We start from the raw sequence: 19,209 nt of genomic DNA on the forward strand, positions 1-19,209 counted from the left end.
ATTCCATCCAAGGCTTCGTAGTGTAGGGGCCATGAGGAACAACTTGCGTCCACATCTGTTGTTTCCGCAGAGCAAAGTGACCAGGAGTCGCTACATTGTACAGACTTTTATCCCCGTGCTACTACCATTTTTTTCGACAGGAAGGTAATGTGCTTTTTCAGCAGGACAGTGTAGCCCACATACGGTTGCTGTGGCGTAATATACTGTTTATCTTTACAACTGTCCTGGCCAGCAAGAACACCAGATCCCATGCTAACTGAACGCGTATGGACAAAATATAGTGGAAACTTAGCGTTCTCGAGGGCCTGCAAGAATCACTGCTGAATTGCAACAAGAGGTGTTAGGGACAATGCGTCACAGGACTGCACTCGACACCTTTATGAGTCATTTTACAATACACGCCTGCGTTTCCGCCAGAGAGAGAGTTACACTGTTCGCGCACCCTTTACTTTAACATGTGTATTTCATTTGGTGTGAATTTTTTGTCGTGCACTCCTTCGACGATGTACTACCTGTCACCTCACTGGTGTTTGAGACTGTTGCCTTTCTTTTCCGGGGGCGTATATGAAGCGATGTAAACGTGTTTACTTGCTAAATTTTACTGTCTGTAAAGCATCACCATGGTACATTTAAAAATGGTGGAGGTGGCTGGGAGTGTGAAATCGTCGAAAATGACGAATATTAGCGTTTTATCTCCAGTATTTGATGTTGGTGGATTTCACGGTGACAGTCTCCGTGAAAATTGATACATCTGGATTGGTTGAAGTATGGGAATAGGAGAGAGGTAACACGGAAAACAAAGACGCAACAAATGTGGAACGGTTTCAACCAAGATCGGTACACATATTATCGACAAACTGAAAAAAAAATAGAAACTGGTGACAGGTTGCCTTATACCACTGCATAGGCATGGGGCTGGAAACTTTGTGACATGGGAAATAATCCCAAACGATTAACATTTGTGAATAGAATGATTTGTAGGTCGTTGACTGATTGATCGTGATCCCAATAACACTTCATCACAATTCGTGGCACAGGGATGGGAATGATGTGAAACAGAAGTAGGAGTGGTGTTCGGTAATTAATGCAACGCATTTTTTCCCACCCAGTTTCGATTGAAGGAATGCGGAATTTACTGTGGAATATTCCCTCATCAGTACCTACAATTTAATGATATTCATACAAGTGGCGGCACCAAACATAGCGCTCAAAATAACGTCTGTAACGGAGGTGCATTCCAAGCAGAGAGCTGTCATTTAGTTCCTCTTGGCGGAAAACCAGAGCATCGCACATACTTATAGTCGCTTCCAGAATTTCTACGGAGACCCGGCAGTGAACAGAAGCACCGTCAGTCGTTAGACGAGGCGTCTGTCATAATCGCAAAAAGGTCACACAAACCTGACCGAGATCCCTAATGCCGGCCGGCCGCACACTACCGTGACTCCTGCAATCTTGGAACGTGCGAACACTCTCACAACCCAGTACTTTGCTACTCAAGTGGACATTTCCGCTGGTAGTGCTGACATACTCCGGTAGGTGGGGCAATCAATGGTGTGTGCCAGATGGGTTCCACATCCCCTAAGAGAAGACCAGAAAGACCGGCTGTGCGAACTGATTGCGCGTTACGAGGTTGATCGTGACAGTCCTTTCTGAAATATCGTCACAGGTGATGAAACATGCATACACCTCTTCGACCCTTAAAGAAAACGGGACTCCATGGAGTGGTGCCACATCACTTCTCCTTCGAAGAAAAGGCTGAAATCCTCACCCTCAGCCTGTAAAATCATGGCGACAGTCTTCTGACACTGTTGTTGTTGTTGTTGTGGTCTTCAGTCCTGAGACTGGTTTGATGCAGCTCTCCATGCTACTCTATCCTGTGCAAGCTTCTTCATCTCCCAGTACCTACTGCAGCCTACATCCTTCTGAATCTGCTTAGTGTATTCATCTCTTGGTCTCCCTCTACGATTTTTACCCTCCACGCTGCCCTCCAGTACTAAATTCGTGATCCCTTGATGCCTCAGAACACGTCCTACCAACCAATCCCATCTTCTGGTCAAGGTGTGCCACAAACTCCTCTTCTCCCAAATTCTATTCAATACCTCCTCATTAGTTACCCATCTAATCTTCAGCATTCTTCTGTAGCACCACATTTCGAAAGCTTCTATTCTCTTCTTGTTTAAACTATTTATCGTCCATGATTCACTACCATACATGGCTACACTTCACACAAATACTTTGAGAAACGACTTCCTGACACTTAAATCTATACTTGCCATTGCCAGTGTACATTTTATATCCTCTCTATTTCGACCATCATCAGTTATTTTGCTTCCCGAATAGCAAAACTTCTTTACTACTTTAAGTGTCTCATTTCCTAATCTAATTCCCTCAGCATCACCCGACTTAATTCGACTACATTCCATTATCCTTGTTTTGGTTTTGTTGATGTTCATCTTATACCCTCCTTTCTCAAGACACTGTCCATTCCGTTCAACTGCTCTTCTAAGTCCTTTGCTGTCTCTGAGAGAATTACAATGTCATCAGCGAACGTGTCCTCGCTAATGGCGCGACGATCAGTTCGGAAGTATATCTTACTAGACTTAGGAAACTGAAGAAACGACTTCTGCGTCTTCGTCGCCATAAAAATGCAAACCTCTTTCTCCATGAGAACGCACCTAGGAGGAGCCCACAAACCTTCATTTACTGTTCTTCCTCAATCACCTTACAGCCCGGATCACGCAGATTTCGACTTCCATCTGCTTGGCCCAATGAGGTATTAACTCTGCGTGCAGCAGTAAGTGGATGATGGAAAGGTTATTGATGCAGGAAGTCGTTGGCTCCAACGTCGACGTATAGAATGATACTGTGCGGGGATACAGGCAGTCCCAATATGGTAGCGGAAGGCCGTTGCATTGAACGGAAATTATATTAAAAATACGATTTTGCAAACCAAAAGATTGTTGAATTACATGGTGTTTTTGAATCCTGAACAAAATCCACCGCTTTCAGAAAAAAATATGTGTTGCTTTTCTTATTGAACTCTCCCTGTAAGTAATCGTGGAACGCCAAGTGGTCAGCTGCTATCCCGGCCATAAAGAACTGGCCCGTAAGGTGAGAACAGTCCAAACAGCAGCGCTCACCTCCTCGGTGAGGAGCTCGTCGTCGCGGTTGATGAAGAGCTGGGCGTCCTGCTGTCTGAGGAAGGCGACCAGCTGCTCAGAGTCCTGCGTAGGCGCGCCGAGCAGCGCCGCCAGCCGCAGCGCCATCTCGCGGGGTCTGGGCGCGATGCCCCAGGGGGCCACCGCCTGCCCGTTCTGGCTTATCACGCCGCGGAACAGGCCTGTGCACACACAGAGTTAACCGTATGTTTCAGAAAATTAGCGAGGACGTAAAACACCTCAGATCAACAGCCACGAGGCAATTTGTATTCTGATTTGATCCAATATAAATGGTTCTGAAGGCTTGCGACTGTGACAAAAATAGATTTCTAGAATGAAATTTTCACTCTACAGCGGTGTGCGCGCTGATATGAAACTTCCTGGCAGATTAAAACTGTGTGCCGGACCGAGACTCGAACTCAGGACCTTTGCCTTTCGCGGGCAAGTGCTCTACCAACTGAGCTACCCAAGTACGACTCAGGCCCCGTCCTCACAGCTTTACTTCTGCCAGTACCTCGTCTCCTACCTTCCAAACTTTACAGAAGCTCTCCTGCGAACCTTGCAGGACTAGCACTGGCAGAGGTAAAGCTGTGAGGACGGGGCGTGAGTCGTACTTGAGTAGCTCAGTTGGTAGAGCACTTGCCCGCGAAAGGCAAAGTTCCCGAGTCCGAGTCTCGGTCCGGCACACAATTTTAATCTGCCAGGAAGTTTCAACAATAGGTTTTTATATAAATAATTCTTCTGCTACCAGTCACGATTTTCTTTGTTTCATTTTTCACACGACGCGATTCGGGAAATGATTCCCATTTTCAAGTGCGTTTTTTTGTGTTTGTTGTGCCATTTTTATGTCATGTTGCCGTTGAGTGGGCGTCTGCTTCTTTTCGTTGGCTTTACTGCAGTATATTAGAAACACGTGACATTTAGTTGGTTGTCAATTCTTTGTGTAGTTAGTGGCTTAATTTAGAAGAATTTTTTACTTACAGCATCCTTATGGTCCATTTGTGCATAGTCCCACACACACTAAACATCACACACAACTTACTGTGCACATTTCAAATCTAAAATTTGTATTTTAATGTAGGTGAGGTAATGCAGTATCTTCTCCAGATTTCTCGGAGTCATAATATATTATTACACTGTCTTAAGGCAAGAAACGACAGACATTTCAGAAGTAATGCGCAAGAAGGTATCACTGTGGAGGGTTTGATGGAACAACAATGAAAATTACATCAGATGTACCATGACTGTTGAAGACCATGGGTCGTGCATCAAGCTCGAAACTTTACCCGACAGAGATTCATTGTGCGTTAAGCGAAGTTTGTGGCGAGTTTACAGTGGATCGTAGTACCGTTTCACGTTGGGTTAATCGTTTTCGTAGTGGTGAGGGAATGACTTCCATAGTACCAAGGGAGCTGTAGAGGGCAAAAACTGTAGAGGAAGACAGAGATTGGAATACATTCAGCAAATAATTGAGGACGTAGGTTGCAAGTGCTACTCTGAGATGAAGAGGTTGGCACAGGGGAGCAAGTAGTGGCGGGTCGCATCAAACCAGTCAGAAGACTGATGACTCAAAATTTAATAAAAATAAAAAATAAAAAAATAAATAAAAATAAAAATAAAAAGAAATGTGGTCGTATGAGCATAGCCGAAAAAATCCACGACCTGGAAGGCCAAAAAAGTTCGACAGATGAACGAAGTGTGGAACTTATGGCAGATGCTCTTAAAGAAATCCACAGTCTGATTTGTGAGGAACTCTCCGAAGCGTAGGGAATACCCTAAACGTCAGCATTCCGTATTCTGACATATGATTTGAAGAAGTGAAAAATTTCTGCAAGAAGGTCCCACAGTGTTTGACTGCCGAAGAGAAGCAGAAACTCCTGTACATTGGAACCTTGCTCAAATAACGATTCTGCCGTGCAGGTGAAGGATTCTTGTGTCGATTTGCCGTTATTGATACAGCGTGGATTAAAGACTTTGACCCTGAGGTTAAATAACAGTGGAGAGCTTCAGATTCTCCACATCCAAAAAATTTCGATACGCTCAATTAAAGCTAAAGCAAATGACAATTCTTCCTTATGATCACCAAGTAATCATCATCACAGATAGTCCCAAGTGGAACAAATGTCACAATATTGTGTTACTGTACTTCATGCAAAACCGCGAAGAAAAATCCACAAAAGCCAATCTCGGTTGGTCTATGCTGGGCCACTCTTTCTCCACGACAATGCTCTCATATCGGCAATGTTGTAGTCCCAAATCTGCGCAAATACGATGCTAAATGTTGCCGCGTCCTCTCTACAGCCGGACATGAGTCCACCAGAATTCGACTCGTTCCACATTTCCCACAACTGAAAAACACCTATGGGTGGAAGTCGTTATATTTCTTTGGAAGAGCTTTCTACCACTGTTATTCGAGCCATTCGTCTAACAAAGAGGAATAATGTCATTGATGGAATAATAGAGCTTCAGAGACTCTGGGATTCAGTCATAGAGAAGCAGGGAGTCTATACTGAAGGACTGTAAAGAGACACAGAAAAAAGGGAGTAAAAAATAGTGTGCATTATTTACTAAATTATCCTTTATTTGCACCCCTAACTGCAGAAACAATTTATTTACAGCTATTACTGATTTTCACTGGTACGTTATTTACAGACGTCGGACAATTTGTGTGTATACTGTCATCAGTGGCGTGGTTATGCTTTTGTTCTACAAAACAGTTTATTCTTCCATTAGGTAAATTCCCAGCCACTGCAGGCTTATTTTCAGGTGGTGGGTGTTTACCAGTTGTTTGTATTTTGTTCTGGAGCGGCCAGTCCCTGGGACTGTGGCGATATAAGGCACAACGACAAAATTATCAGTAGGACGGGTATACACGTATATACAACGCATAAAACCGAAATTATCAGAGTAGGAAGAATTTCTTGAGATCTGACGTACAGGTACAGACAATCAAATATTAAAAATTTCAGAAAAAATGGAATATTTATTTAAGAGAAGGAACCTCACTAATGGACCAAGTTAGTAAAGTGTTGTTTCAACTCTGGCCCTTAGAGAAGCAGCTATTCGGCTTGTCGGGTGACTAACAGAGCTGTTGGGCGTCCTCCTAAGGGATATCGTGCCAAATTCTGTCGAACTGCTTCGTTATATCGTCAAAACCCCAAGCTGGTTGGAGGACACTGCTCACAATACTCGAATCATTCTCAACTGGAGGGAGATCTGGCGATCTTGCTGGTCAAAGCAGGGTATGGAGAGGAGGAACTCTTACCGCATGTGAGCGGTCACTATCTTGCTGAAATGTAAGCCCAGGATGACTTACCATGTATGGCAACAAAACGGGACACAGAACATCGCCGACGTACTTTTGTGCTTTAAGTTTGCCGCGGGTGATAACCAAAGGGGTCCTACTAAGAAATGAAAAAGTATCCCAGATCATCACTCCTGGTTGTCAGGCCTTACAGAGGACGACGGTGAGGTTGAGATCCGCTGTCCGGGGCGTCTCCAGAAACATCTAGCCGGTCATCGGGACTCAATTGGAAGCGGGACTCATCACTGAAGACAAATCTACTCCAGGCCGATGACGCGTCTGGACAGCAGTGGGATACCTACCTGAAGATCACCCACGATACGGCGCGACAGCCACCAGTTACGGGCTGTGGTGCCATTTCTTTTCATGGCGGGGCCACTTCTGTTGTCACTCGCGGCATTCTTGTGGCGCAGCGGCACGTCGACGATATTCTACGCCTCCTTTGCCATTCAGGGCAAGCCAGCTTGCACTTTCATGGTGAGAATTTCGACTGCTTGTCTTCATGCTTGTGAAAGCCTACATTAGCCAGCAAGGTTGCCAGGTCTCTCCCCTGTTGGTAACTTTTGGAACATTACAGGTCGGCCCTCAAACCGACTGGGGATATTAACGATCTCTTGCACCAGTTGGACAGAATTTTGCATGGTATCCCTCAGAAGGTATTCCGACAACACTGTCAATCAATGGCAAGCCGAATAATAGAAAAGGTTAGAGACAGAGATGGACCAACGCGTTTTTGACATGCTCTGCTTATGAAGCCCTTTATTTTGAAAAAAAAATTATAAAATCATCCAATTTCTCTGAAATTTTAATCATTTGCTTGACTTTGTATGTACGTAACATGTACCGATGTCAATCCCATTCCGATGACTCCTTCGTGGTGCTTCGATTTTTATTTTATTTTTTTGACTGTATATTTATTCAGTACGCCACTTGCTCTCCTCAAGATCTGTTCAAAACACGTAGTGTACCATTCACGTAATCATGACGTTATTAGAGACATAAAAAAAGACTTTGTGTCTCCACTACTAGCACACCCAATTTTGGTCGCAATGGATGAGTGGCTGTTAATTATAGAGACTGAGTTCAATGAAATTACTTTACTTCTTTAAACAGTTTCAAATTACAAATTGATCAAGCTCTTGGATGATCGGTTGCCGACACCCTCTGGATGACTGAAGATGGAAGACGTCCTCCCGGTTCTTCTTGTGTAGTTATGAATCTCGGTCGAATCTCAGGGAGAGATCACGCAAGACCGGCTCGTGAAACTTGGCCATGGCCGAAACTTCCATACGCTACGGCAGGATCCATGAAACTACTACAACAATTACTACCTTCCTTCTGCATGCGGCTGAGCACAGACTAAATATCTGGCGCCAACAAAGACGACCAAAATATAAAGGCTTAGAGATCGATAAACAGATAAATGTCATTTAACGTGCCCTCCTTTAAACAGTGCGAGTGTGATCCTTAAGGTCTCTGAGGTGCAACGCCAATGCCAGGAACCCAACAACTTAACACTACTGTATGTTTATCCATCACAGACGTCTAGTGTGGCATGTAACTTAAATAACAGATCTTAATTTTATCAATTAAACAACCTAAATGGTGGGAGAAGCAGAATTAAGGCTTTAGCATCAAAACTTATGATCATAAACAAACGAAAACACAAGGAAAAATGAACGTCGCTCATTCTGTCAACATTTTTCAATTGAAGCTTTCTGTGAAAACAGTATAAACCAATTAAGAGAAGGGATGGATGCAACTCGTCTATACCGAATATTGACTGCACAACCGGTGTGATTTAACACACCAGACTAGGGACCATACCTTTTGAACTACACAAATATGAATTATGTGGGAAGTATACAGTGCGGGAGCAGGCATTTAACATATATATATTTACCAGAGGAGCTGATTTTTTCAATAACTGGGTTGACTATGTTCCAGCTCTTTACATAACGTAAAAGTGTGGAGCACAAAATTAGATAAAGTTAAGTAAATATGTGCATTGGCAACCCACTGGCTGGAACAGGGCAATAATTTCACAAAATTGTTGTGTTCCTTGAGGTGTATACGTGAGGCGTCACTATCGCAACATTGTCTTTAATTTTTGGAGAAACATTTTTTTATGAATTTAACTTGGTCATTGAGGGTTTTATTTGGCGACTTTATGAGTGTAAATGTCAAGTTATTCACGACGTTAATGCAGTGTACTGAGGTACCACACAAGAAGAGTTTGCGACATCTGGTACTTGAAGTACCTTGACATCGCTGCGCGCAAACCAATCACGCTGACTGCAAGAATTACACCTCTTGGAGACGCAGCGCCATCAGGAAGAGAGACGCGCACTTAAGTAACAGTGCAGGAGGACAAGTTGTGAACTGCAAGTTGTAAGTCAGTCCGAGTTTTGCTAGAGACTTCCTGCGGAACGTTCATCATGTCTTCTAGTCGCGAATGAGAAAGAAACAGAAGCAGATAGATGAACAGTTTTTAGTTTTTAGAAGAAACAGAACAGTGCATAAAACTATCGTGTATGGACAGAGACTGCCTGCCTAGAGATTTGACTAACACGGGAAGCACCCCCCCCCCCCCCCCCCCCCCATCGCACCCCCATTAGATTAGGTGGTAACAGGGCCCAGTGCATAGCCCGTCAAAAACTGTTCACAGATCAAGCATGAAAACAGGAAGAAGGTACAGTGGACTATGAAAAAAGAAGAAAACTCGAAACAGTGAACAGCACAAGCTCACGATGTGCAACATCGATCGTACGTGAGTAGCTGCGGCGTCGTGGTCATACGGTCATGGTGTTGGACGGCGAAGTGGGAGATCCGCGTTAAGACTCCCTCACAAAATTATGAACTTTCCGTCCGGTTATTGGAGCGTCTGTTCGTTTTATTCAGATTTGTGTCTGTGTCGTCACAATAGCGAGGTGTAAGGAAGGGACCTACACACTTACGTACCTCATGTTTGTTCTACAAAAGTACCACACGTTATGGAAAAATGGAAATGAGCGTTTGGCGTCATTGGCCGGGAGACCCCTTACAGGGCAGGTCCGGCCGCCTTGGTGCAGGTCTTATTACATTCGACGCCACATTGGGCGACCTGCGCGCCGGATGGGATCAAATTATTATGAAAACAACACACAACCCAGCCTCTGAGCGGAGAAATTCTCCGACCCAGCCAGGAATCGAACCCGGGCCCGTAGGACAGCAATCCGTTGCACTGACCACTCAGTTATCGGGGCGGGACTCAGCTATCCGGTTTGGAGGTGTTGATTCTCGAATTGCTTTGTTGTAACATAATTCACATTATTTATTGTTTTCATTCCTGTGTTAGATCTATGCGACATCTCTCCTGTTCTCACTATTCATCACACTAAGTTACGACGCTAATATATACTTATCACCTGACACATAATCTGTAACCAACGAACAGTATGACATTTGATAAGATTACAGTAGGAGAATAGACACGTCAGTGACCGGAGGGAAAGTTTATAATTCTGTAAAAAAAAGGGGGGGGGGGGCACGAAGAGAGATTTGACCACGTATCTTCCGCTCTGCAGTCCAACACCGTGACCACACAACCTCGACGTCGTGATTATTGTAATGCGCTTGATGTTGCACATCTTGAACTTGGACCGTTGACTGTTTCTATGTTGCTTCTCTTTTCACAGTTCAGTACACTTTCTTCCTGTTTTCATGCTTGATCTGCGTCGAGTTTCTGACGGGCTGTCCACTGGGCCATTTTACCACTGAATCTGAGGAGGGTTCGATGGAGAGTTTCCCTCGTGAGTAATGTTAGTTTGGAACTGTTCTTCGAATAGTACACCAAGGCAGAAGATTGGTTTTCTTCTGACTTTACAGAATAATGTTCAGTTTGTATTCATGATGATGTAGCCAACGAAGGTCAGATAGGCTAATGCTAAGTTTGCTATTTGGTATGATAGTGGGCCTATGAATGGGCGAGTAGCATATATAGGTTTGCCTTCTGTGGCGCAGTGATTTGGCTTGGAGTGCATGTCTCCCATACATAGGCCCACCATTACACCAAATAGCAAACTTATTTAAAAAGAAAAATATCACAATCAGCTTTTCCACAAATACTAAATTACAGAAAAAAGTAATCCATGATGTAAAGACCTCCAAGAGTCCCTACAGTAAATCAGAAATATACAAACTGAAATGCCATATATGCCAAAAATTGTACATTGGACAGACAGACAGAAGTTTTGAGGCTAGAAACAAAGAACACATTGATGCTTTAAGGCTTTGAAACTTGAAAAATCTGCATTTGCAGCCCATATTGCTGAAGAAAACCATTCAGTGAGAAATATTGAGAACAACTTAAAAATTTTAGATCTAGCAGAAAAAGGAGACACTATGAATATATTAGAAGAAATAGAAATACACACACACACACACACACAGAAATAGCACCATAGACTATATCCTTAATGAACAAACCGAGATATTTAACACCCCTTTCCTGAAAAATTTCCAAAAAATTTTTTCCACCCTCCAAAGCAATAATATTCCTACGCCTATCTGCAGATCAAGTAGCAAATTTATATGTTACTACAATTCTCATGATGCTAAATGGAAATTAATAATGTACTGTCATACCTATACAGTACTAAAAAAATTAGTATTGAACAACTATATAATTAATGTAACAGTATTCGCTCTAAAGCTCACGTAATCAATATATCTCTGTACTAGAGTAAAAGGCGTTTCAGTTGCAACGAATATATGACATTTTTCAAAACATGGGACATCTTCATAATGTTACGATACAACATAGCATCTTTCACACTCATATGTTTGTAAGCACTTTGTATGTATCAAAACTTGTGGTGCGCATTAGTAATCTGGCCTGTGACAGATCTAAAGTGTTCAGTGAGAGAAAAATGTATGTGTGCAACGATAAGAATGCAGTGAGAATGTATTCACATCTGTTGGACGAATGTAATGAAAACAAACACTCCAAACCGACATATCACGTAAGTCACATCCAATGAAAATCTGTAACGCAACCATCTGTGTGGCGTGCTTATAATTACGTATATTTACATTTCAGAAAAATTAATCTGTAAAAAAACGAACCAAATGTAATGAAAGCATGAAAACCGTCTGAAGATGAATCATAACGATTCGAAACCGGTAACGGTACCCTATGAATAAAGGAACTGAAAATAAATTTGTGGCTGTTTGCTGTCTCAACACCATCAACATTTGTCTTCAAATAACAGCCACAGCCTCCAACCATGTCATCATATGACAAAATTTCATTAAGTGTATTCATTGTATCCTTTAATTAGGACTATGAAGGTATGGATTTCAGTTTCAGTATATGAATCTGGTTGACTGATTGTGATGTGGAACCCTGTTGTATACAGCTAATTCGAAGAATCTCATTTTGTGTTCCTTTGAGTAGCATTATGTGCCAATATTGTTAACAGAAACACAAGTGATGGTTGGGGAGGAGCGGTGGTCTTTATAATGGAAAGGTTTGCTTATTGTTATGACTTGATATATTCAACTCCCTTTGTTACCTGATGTTCAATTAAAATCTCTGTATTTACATTGTTAGTAAAATTCTTTGTTCTTGATTTCAATATTGGAGTCATTTAATAGAATTAGTGATCTACATATGTTTTATAATATATAGTCTTACCTGTATACTAGGGAAGGTTGTTTGGCTGTTGGCCTACAACACCTGAGGGCGATCTGTACTTTCAACATGACAATGCACCACTCTGCACATACTAAATTGTGTCATACAAGTTTCAGTACCAGTCTAAAAAAACGTAAATGCTTGTATGGCTCCTCTTTTTACCTTACCTGCAACGCACGGACATCTGCGACGAGGACATCTGCAAAGGCTACGAGAAATCACTTGATACATTCTCAACTATTGTGAAACCTCTGAAACATCATTTACTCGTTTAGACGTTCTTATTATTTATTCACTTACACTTCTCGTACGCTACACACATCTTATTATTAATTGACTAAGTGTGTCCGGTTATGCGTAATAGAGGGCCTGAAAAACGTAATCTTAACAAGTAAATACGATATTTCAGTCTCTGTGTTGTTCAGAAGTACGATGCAATGTTGCGAATTTCAATAATTAAAATCTCTCCAGTGTACAGGAATGTACATAATTAATATACGACTACAGGTTGTAGACACATGGTTCGCGACTTATAGAAGTTTGGGACTGTCCATGAAGTATGCTCGGATAGCGTAGTGGTATACCTTTGGCTTGAAGTAGTCTGCTTGTTGTGAGGAATACAAGTTAACGTTCAAGGATAACTCAAATCCCGAAAAGAGGCCTAAGGAGCATATGGGTGAATAATCTCCGATGCCTTACTTGACAGCCGTTACTGCGAGGATGTTAAATTATAAATTAATATGGAGTTTCACTAATCTGCGGTTTGTCCCAGAATGTGACACTGTAAGAGATTAATTCGCAAAATGCACTACAGGAAGGGAAATCAATTAATAACAGTGTTAACAGTGTTTATCGACAGGCATAATGAAACAACGGTACCGGTTGTGTGATAACCCGAAGATATTTCCATAAGACAACAGCCTGAAAAATAAGCCTACATTCTTTTCTTGAAGTCACTAGGATTAGATATACGTGTGTAGATTGGTACAACGAAGAGGCTCAACTGTGTCTGGGTTAGGCGAGAGCTTTTCGTCGACATATATCATTAAAGCACGCCCGAGAGAAGATACACAACAAACCAGTTGGCGCTACGTTTGGAAAAAAAAATTGGCTGTGATTTAAAGGTCAGAAATTGGAAAATGACAGTGATCCGCTGGAAAATTTGGGAATATGGAATAAATGTCAAGTAAGTTTTATGAAATAGCTCCGAGAAAAAGGGATAAAACTGACAGTAATTGTTAATGTGAAACATTTGATTACGTGTGATTTAGATTAGTAGTCTTAAAGTAGAAATATTTTGCCACAGACAAAAAAAAAAAAAATACTAAGACGACCGCTGGCAATAAGCGGGAAATCCGGGTTCGAGCCCCGGACCAGCACAAATTTTTGTTGTCGTCATTCCATTACACAGATGATGGCTATCTGTATTCAGAACTGTGAATACCTTTCATGTAGTTAACAAGAAAGATAAATATATAAATAATAAATAGATATCTTTGGGTACTGGGGTGGTCCTTGTCTTTTATCGTTTTCTAGTAGAGTCCACATTACAACTCGTTGTCGGCAGCATTAGTCTGATAGGTGTTACGCGATGTTAGGTGTAAAGGCTCTGATACTTCGACGGAAATGAAAGGTGTTACACCAAGATGCATTGGTCCCATATTTATCAAACCTTGGAAACGTTCATCAAAGAACGGGTATTGTAAACTTTCATTCCTTTCGGAAATGACGTCCATCATCAAGATAAGTATGCTACGTAGCAAAGAATATACTCTTCCTTTCGTTGCGGCAAGGAAGCAGACAACCACAGAGTGTCATCATGAAGAACTTCTTGCCGTGTTTGGAACATGTTCTGTGTCATTTCATGAAGACTGCTGACTAAAGACTGGTATGAAGGTATACGTTTACTGATAGCATCCCAGACACGTCTACCGGGGGAAAAGTGATATGACAGGCAAGCCAGTCATGGATGTGTTCATTCTTCGATGAGTCTGTGGTGTGAAGTGAAGTGTTCAGTATTGCATTATCCTGCTCGAATATGACATTTGGTTCTCCGGTCTTGACGGGTTTGAGAACAGGTTGTACCATTCTTTTCACATATTGGCAAGCATACAAACTCCCTTCTTGTAGTGGCGTCCAATAACTCTCCACTCAGTGATTTCAGAAGATGGGAAGGGAGATGTATTGAGAGTCGCTGCTTCCTGTGGCGTTTCATCAGGCTGTCGACGGATACATTGATGTCGATCTGACCGAGAAACAGGAGCGAGATTCATCGTGGGACACCATGGGATGCCACTCAGTGCTCCGTAAACCATGCTAGTCTCTGTTGGCTGATACAGCGTCAGCAGTAAACGATGCAGCTTGAGGTTTCACAGCAATCTATTCCTGACGGTCCGTGGCCGCGCATTCAGTTGTTCTCATTCGTGTATCCGTCAGAACCAGTCTAACAATCCTACGATCTTCTGGTGGTGGTCCTTCTTGCCGCGCTGTTGTCGCAACTCGTTCTGCAGTCATTGCAGCATAATCAGCTGTTGGTGTTATGTGTCGGTACGATGCTTCCATGTCACTCATGCCAATGGCTTGATCTATGTCAGAGTCCAAATGATAGAGATAAGTTGCATGTGCACGTCCTCTGGAGAGGCTGTGTCGTGATCTACATCTGAAAACATCCAGTAACGTCATAAATATTTAAGAGCTATCTTTCGCTCACTCCATTCTTCATCCATAGTACTGGTATTTTTCTATATTGGAAATGTGGTCGAATAAGGATAATATTCCAGAATGGGGAGACGAGGTACTGGCAGAAGTAAAGCTGTGAGGACGGGGCGTGAGTCGTGTTTGGGTAGCTCAGTTGGTAGAGCACTCGCCCGCGAAAGGCAAAGGTCCCGAGTTCGAGTCTCGGTCCGGCACACAGTTTTAATCTGCCAGGAAGTTTCAAGGATAATATTGTAAACAACATATCCCACAGACGTGTAAATACTGATGTATCACTTTGGAAGTGTTCGGTCAGGGTGCTCATGGTGTAACACTTTCCTACGAGCCGCCCTTGGTGGGGCCCTAAGAAGACCCTGAAGCGCCCTAAACGTCTGTTAGCCAGACAATATATCATCAAGTTCGGCACTGCTGCCGTAACCTAATACCATAATAGTACAGACGCGATCATGGATTCTGACCTACCTGCAGACCTGGAGGAAAGCAGGTGGTGTGAAGTGGAGCAGCCTCCTGCACTTTCACCGCCGATGGTCACCTTGCTGGGGTCACCTCCAAAGGCTGCGATGTTCTTCTGCACCCACTCCAGAGCCATCACCTGATCTTTGAGACCCGCATTACCGGGAACCACCTCGTCTTCCAGACTGAGGAATCCTGTAAATAAGACTAACACTTGTAAAGAATATATTACCGTATATAGCAAAGAAAGAATCGTATTGCACTGTTGGCTGGGAGACTTGGATCCGCAGGTTCAGCAGCCTGATTGGAAAAAGGATTATATTTCTTCATATAACGAGTTTCAGTGTTCTATTGTGATGCTGAAAACTATGAGTAAGAGAAGATTGAGGCTCAAAAACGTTACTGAAAGAAATGCCACCAACGCCGAATAGTGCTGTAGGGTATCGTTGATGTCAACGGCTCCTTCCAACAGACGAATTACGAGTGTTATGGATTATTAGCAGCAATCGAGATGGCAAGAAGTAATTGTGATAACCAGTTTCGGCTTAAACAGCTAGCAGTCTTCAGATTAAAAAAGGACAAATACTACCGTGTCTAATCGACAGGCCGGTGGTAGACACATTGCCATCCCACTGGCCTAGATATGAGACACAGCAGTGTTCACAGTATTTGATCTAAGGATGACTCTTGGTTTTAGCTGAAACTGATTATCACGATTATAAATAAGATTTTGCGATCTTGACTAATGAAGATTTACTTGTAACAGTCCATAACCTTTAACATTACCAATCGCCAGTGTCCAGTCTGGCCATGTCAGGAAACAATAGGACGAACTATCAACGACAGTTTCTCAGACCGCCCTTCCGTTAGTCGATCCTAGACATTGGAAATTTGATCCAAGGCATTGCTGCAGCAGCAGACGATTAAGAAAATGACGTAGCCCCCTCTCTTTACCAGTTGAATATTGACACCCAAAATTTCTTCTAACAAGAGGATTCGAAACTGTTACATCTGAACTGAGAGCCAGAGGATAAGTGTGCGCTAGTGAAGCCGTCTATGGAAGTACTTTCATACTTAAGTGCTTATAATGAAGACTGCGATTGAATAGTATGCAATTCTAATTTACATTTTTTTGTGAAATCCCTGTGTCTATTAACGTATTCTGTCTCGTTGCATAAAAAGAGAACACTTCACAAGAGATAGAAATTTCGCTAAAAGTAGCTGTACCCTCTTGTTGCGGTTGATTTTAACTGAAAGCCATTGAAAACCACTAATAGAGTACCGTACCTCAACCTGTTCAAATATTTAGACTTACTGGGTGTATGGATTCGGGATTTTGTGAATATGAACTGTGGCAGATTGTTGGAAACCATTGGGGCTATCATTTTCAATGTGTAGCAAAGTAATATGAGTTGCAAGTTTTTTGTGACACATTTATGATTAGTTTCAGTAAAAACTCACATCATTCATTTCAAATATAAGCTGTTTCAGTTTGTTGCATTTTGATTAGGGTACATTCTCCAGAATTTTGAAGGGATCGGAAAACGAAAAGTTTTTACGAATTTTTCAGAAATTGTACTTTATTTCTAAAAGGCGAAGGACAGGAAACGGACATTAAATGAAACGGGAGTGAGACAGAGTTGTATCCCATAAGACATTATTTAATCTGGAACAGAGTGAACAAACTTCAGGAGAAGTAGGGGAAAGGTAATGAAAATACAGGGAGAAGAAATGAAAAAACCAAGAAAGTTTGCCAATAGAGACGACTAAGGACTAAGGGCTTGGACGACACTTGAACGGAATGGATACTGTTGTCAAAAAAGGTTATAAGATGAACGCAAATAAAACGATGGGAACAGAGCGGGAAATGTGACGCTCTATGTAGTGGACAAGTTTTCTATTTGGACATCAAAATTAATTATGACGGTAGTGGTGACCGGGACAAATATCTCACGAAATAATAGTCAAACGAATAAACTACAAAGAACGAAACTTGTCTAGCTTTAAGGGGGAAACCAGATGGCGCTATGATTGGCCCGCTAGATGGCGCTGCCATAGGCCAAACGGGTATCAACTGCACTTTTTTTTAACTAGGAACCCACATTTTTATTACATATTCGTGTAGTTTTTTTTTGGTCATCAGTCTACTGACTGGTTTGATGCGGCCCTCCACGAATTCCTTTCCTGTGCTAACATCTTCATCTCAGAGTAGCACTTGCAACCTACGTCCTCAATTATTTGCTTGACGTATTCCTATCTCCCCTCCCCCCCCACGAGTCCTTTTGTACTCCCCTCCTCTACCTTCCCCACTCCCTGGCACATCTGCTAAGCACCCCCCACCCCTCTTATGGATCCTCCTCATCCATTGGCTCCTTTCCCCCCCTCCCCCTTCACTTTTCCTCTCCTTCCCCCCCCCCCCTTTTTCCCGTCATCTGACCAGTTTCCCCCCACCTGCTCTCGGGTGTGGTATGTCATATTTGTGCCAACTTTTAACGCAGTGTTTAAGTGAGTGTTCAGTGTTGTGCGTCCTTCCACAGTGCTGCGAACAGAAATCATGCTGTCGCTGGGTGTGCTTTTTATATCTCTTGCGAACAGAACCCAGACTGTCGCCGTGTTTTTTAATTGTCTGTCTATTATTTTTTCTGCTTCCTGTGTATTTTCTTAGGATCATCCACCCTGTGTTTTATGTTTCACGCTCCAGAATTTTCTGCCATTTTACCTTTAAATCACCGATTTTATCGCCAACTGTTATTATTTTTTATTGTCTTCATATTTTTAAAATGAACTCTGTAGGCTGAAGAGCGGCGTAATAAGCTGCTGCCAGCCCGCCCCCTTTAGGGGGAATCGAAACTCAATAAAGGAAAAAAAAATTCCAATCTCTGTCTTCCTCTACAGTTTTTGCCCTCTACAGCTCCCTCTAGTACCATGGAAGTCATTCCCTCATGCCTTAGCAGATGTCCTATCATCCTGTCCCTTCTACTTATCAGTGTTTTCCACATATTCCTTTCCTCTCCGATTCTGCGTAGAACCTCCTTATTCCTTACTTTATCAGTCCACCTAATTTTCAACATTCGTCTATAGCACCACATCTCAAATGCTTCGATTCCCTTCTGTTCCGGTTTTCCCACAGTCCATGTTTCACTACCATACAATGCTGTACTCCAGACGTATATCCTCAGAATTTTCTTCCTCAAATTAAGGCCGGTATTTGATATTAGTAGACTTCTCTTGGCCAGAAATGCCTTTTTTGCCATAGCGAGTCTGCTTTTGATGTCCTCCTTGCTCCGTCCGTCATTGGTTATTTTACTACGTAGGTAGCAGAATTCCTTAACTTCATTGACTTCGTGACCATCAATTATGATGTTAAGTTTCTCGCTGTTCTCATTTCTACTGCTTCTCATTACCTTCATCTTTCTCCGATTTACTCTCAGACCATACTGTGTACTCATTAGACTGTTCATTCCGTTCAGCAGATCATTTAATTCTTCTTCACTTTCACTCAGGATAGCAACGTCATCAGCGAATCGTATCATTGATATCCTTTCACCTTGTATTTTAATTCCACTCCTGAACCTTTCTTTTATTTCCGTCATTGCTTCCTCGATGTACAGATTGAAGAGTAGGGGCGAAAGGCTACAGCCTTGTCTTACACCCTTCTTAATACGAGCACTTCGTTCTTGATCGTCCACTCTTATTAGTCCCTCTTGGTTGTTGTATATATTGTATATGACCCGTCTCTCCCTATAGCTTACCCCTACTTTTTTCATAATCTCGAACAGCTTGTACCATTTTATATTGTCGAACGCTTTTTCCAGGTCGACAAATCCTATGAAAGTGTCTTGATTTTTCATTAGCCTTGCTTCCATTATTAGCCGTAACGTCAGAATTGCCTCTCTCGTCCC

General features: G+C 42.4%; 1 protein-coding gene across 1 annotated transcript in view; it reads right to left on the bottom strand.

Moving 5' to 3' along the window:
• The window catches only part of LOC124805732 (venom carboxylesterase-6-like), a 36,350-nt gene that overhangs the window by 4,396 nt on the left and 12,745 nt on the right, over positions 1–19,209 (bottom strand). The window contains exons 3-4 of the mRNA XM_047266303.1: positions 15,317–15,502; positions 3,141–3,340 (exon numbers count right to left, since the gene is read on the bottom strand). Coding sequence (XP_047122259.1) covers positions 3,141–3,340; positions 15,317–15,502 — 386 coding nt within the window. The remainder of the gene's footprint in view (positions 1–3,140; positions 3,341–15,316; positions 15,503–19,209) is intronic.

The sequence above is a fragment of the Schistocerca piceifrons genome, chromosome 7 (genome assembly GCF_021461385.2).
Source record: "Schistocerca piceifrons isolate TAMUIC-IGC-003096 chromosome 7, iqSchPice1.1, whole genome shotgun sequence".
In the NCBI taxonomy this organism is placed as follows: Eukaryota; Metazoa; Arthropoda; class Insecta; order Orthoptera; family Acrididae; genus Schistocerca; species Schistocerca piceifrons.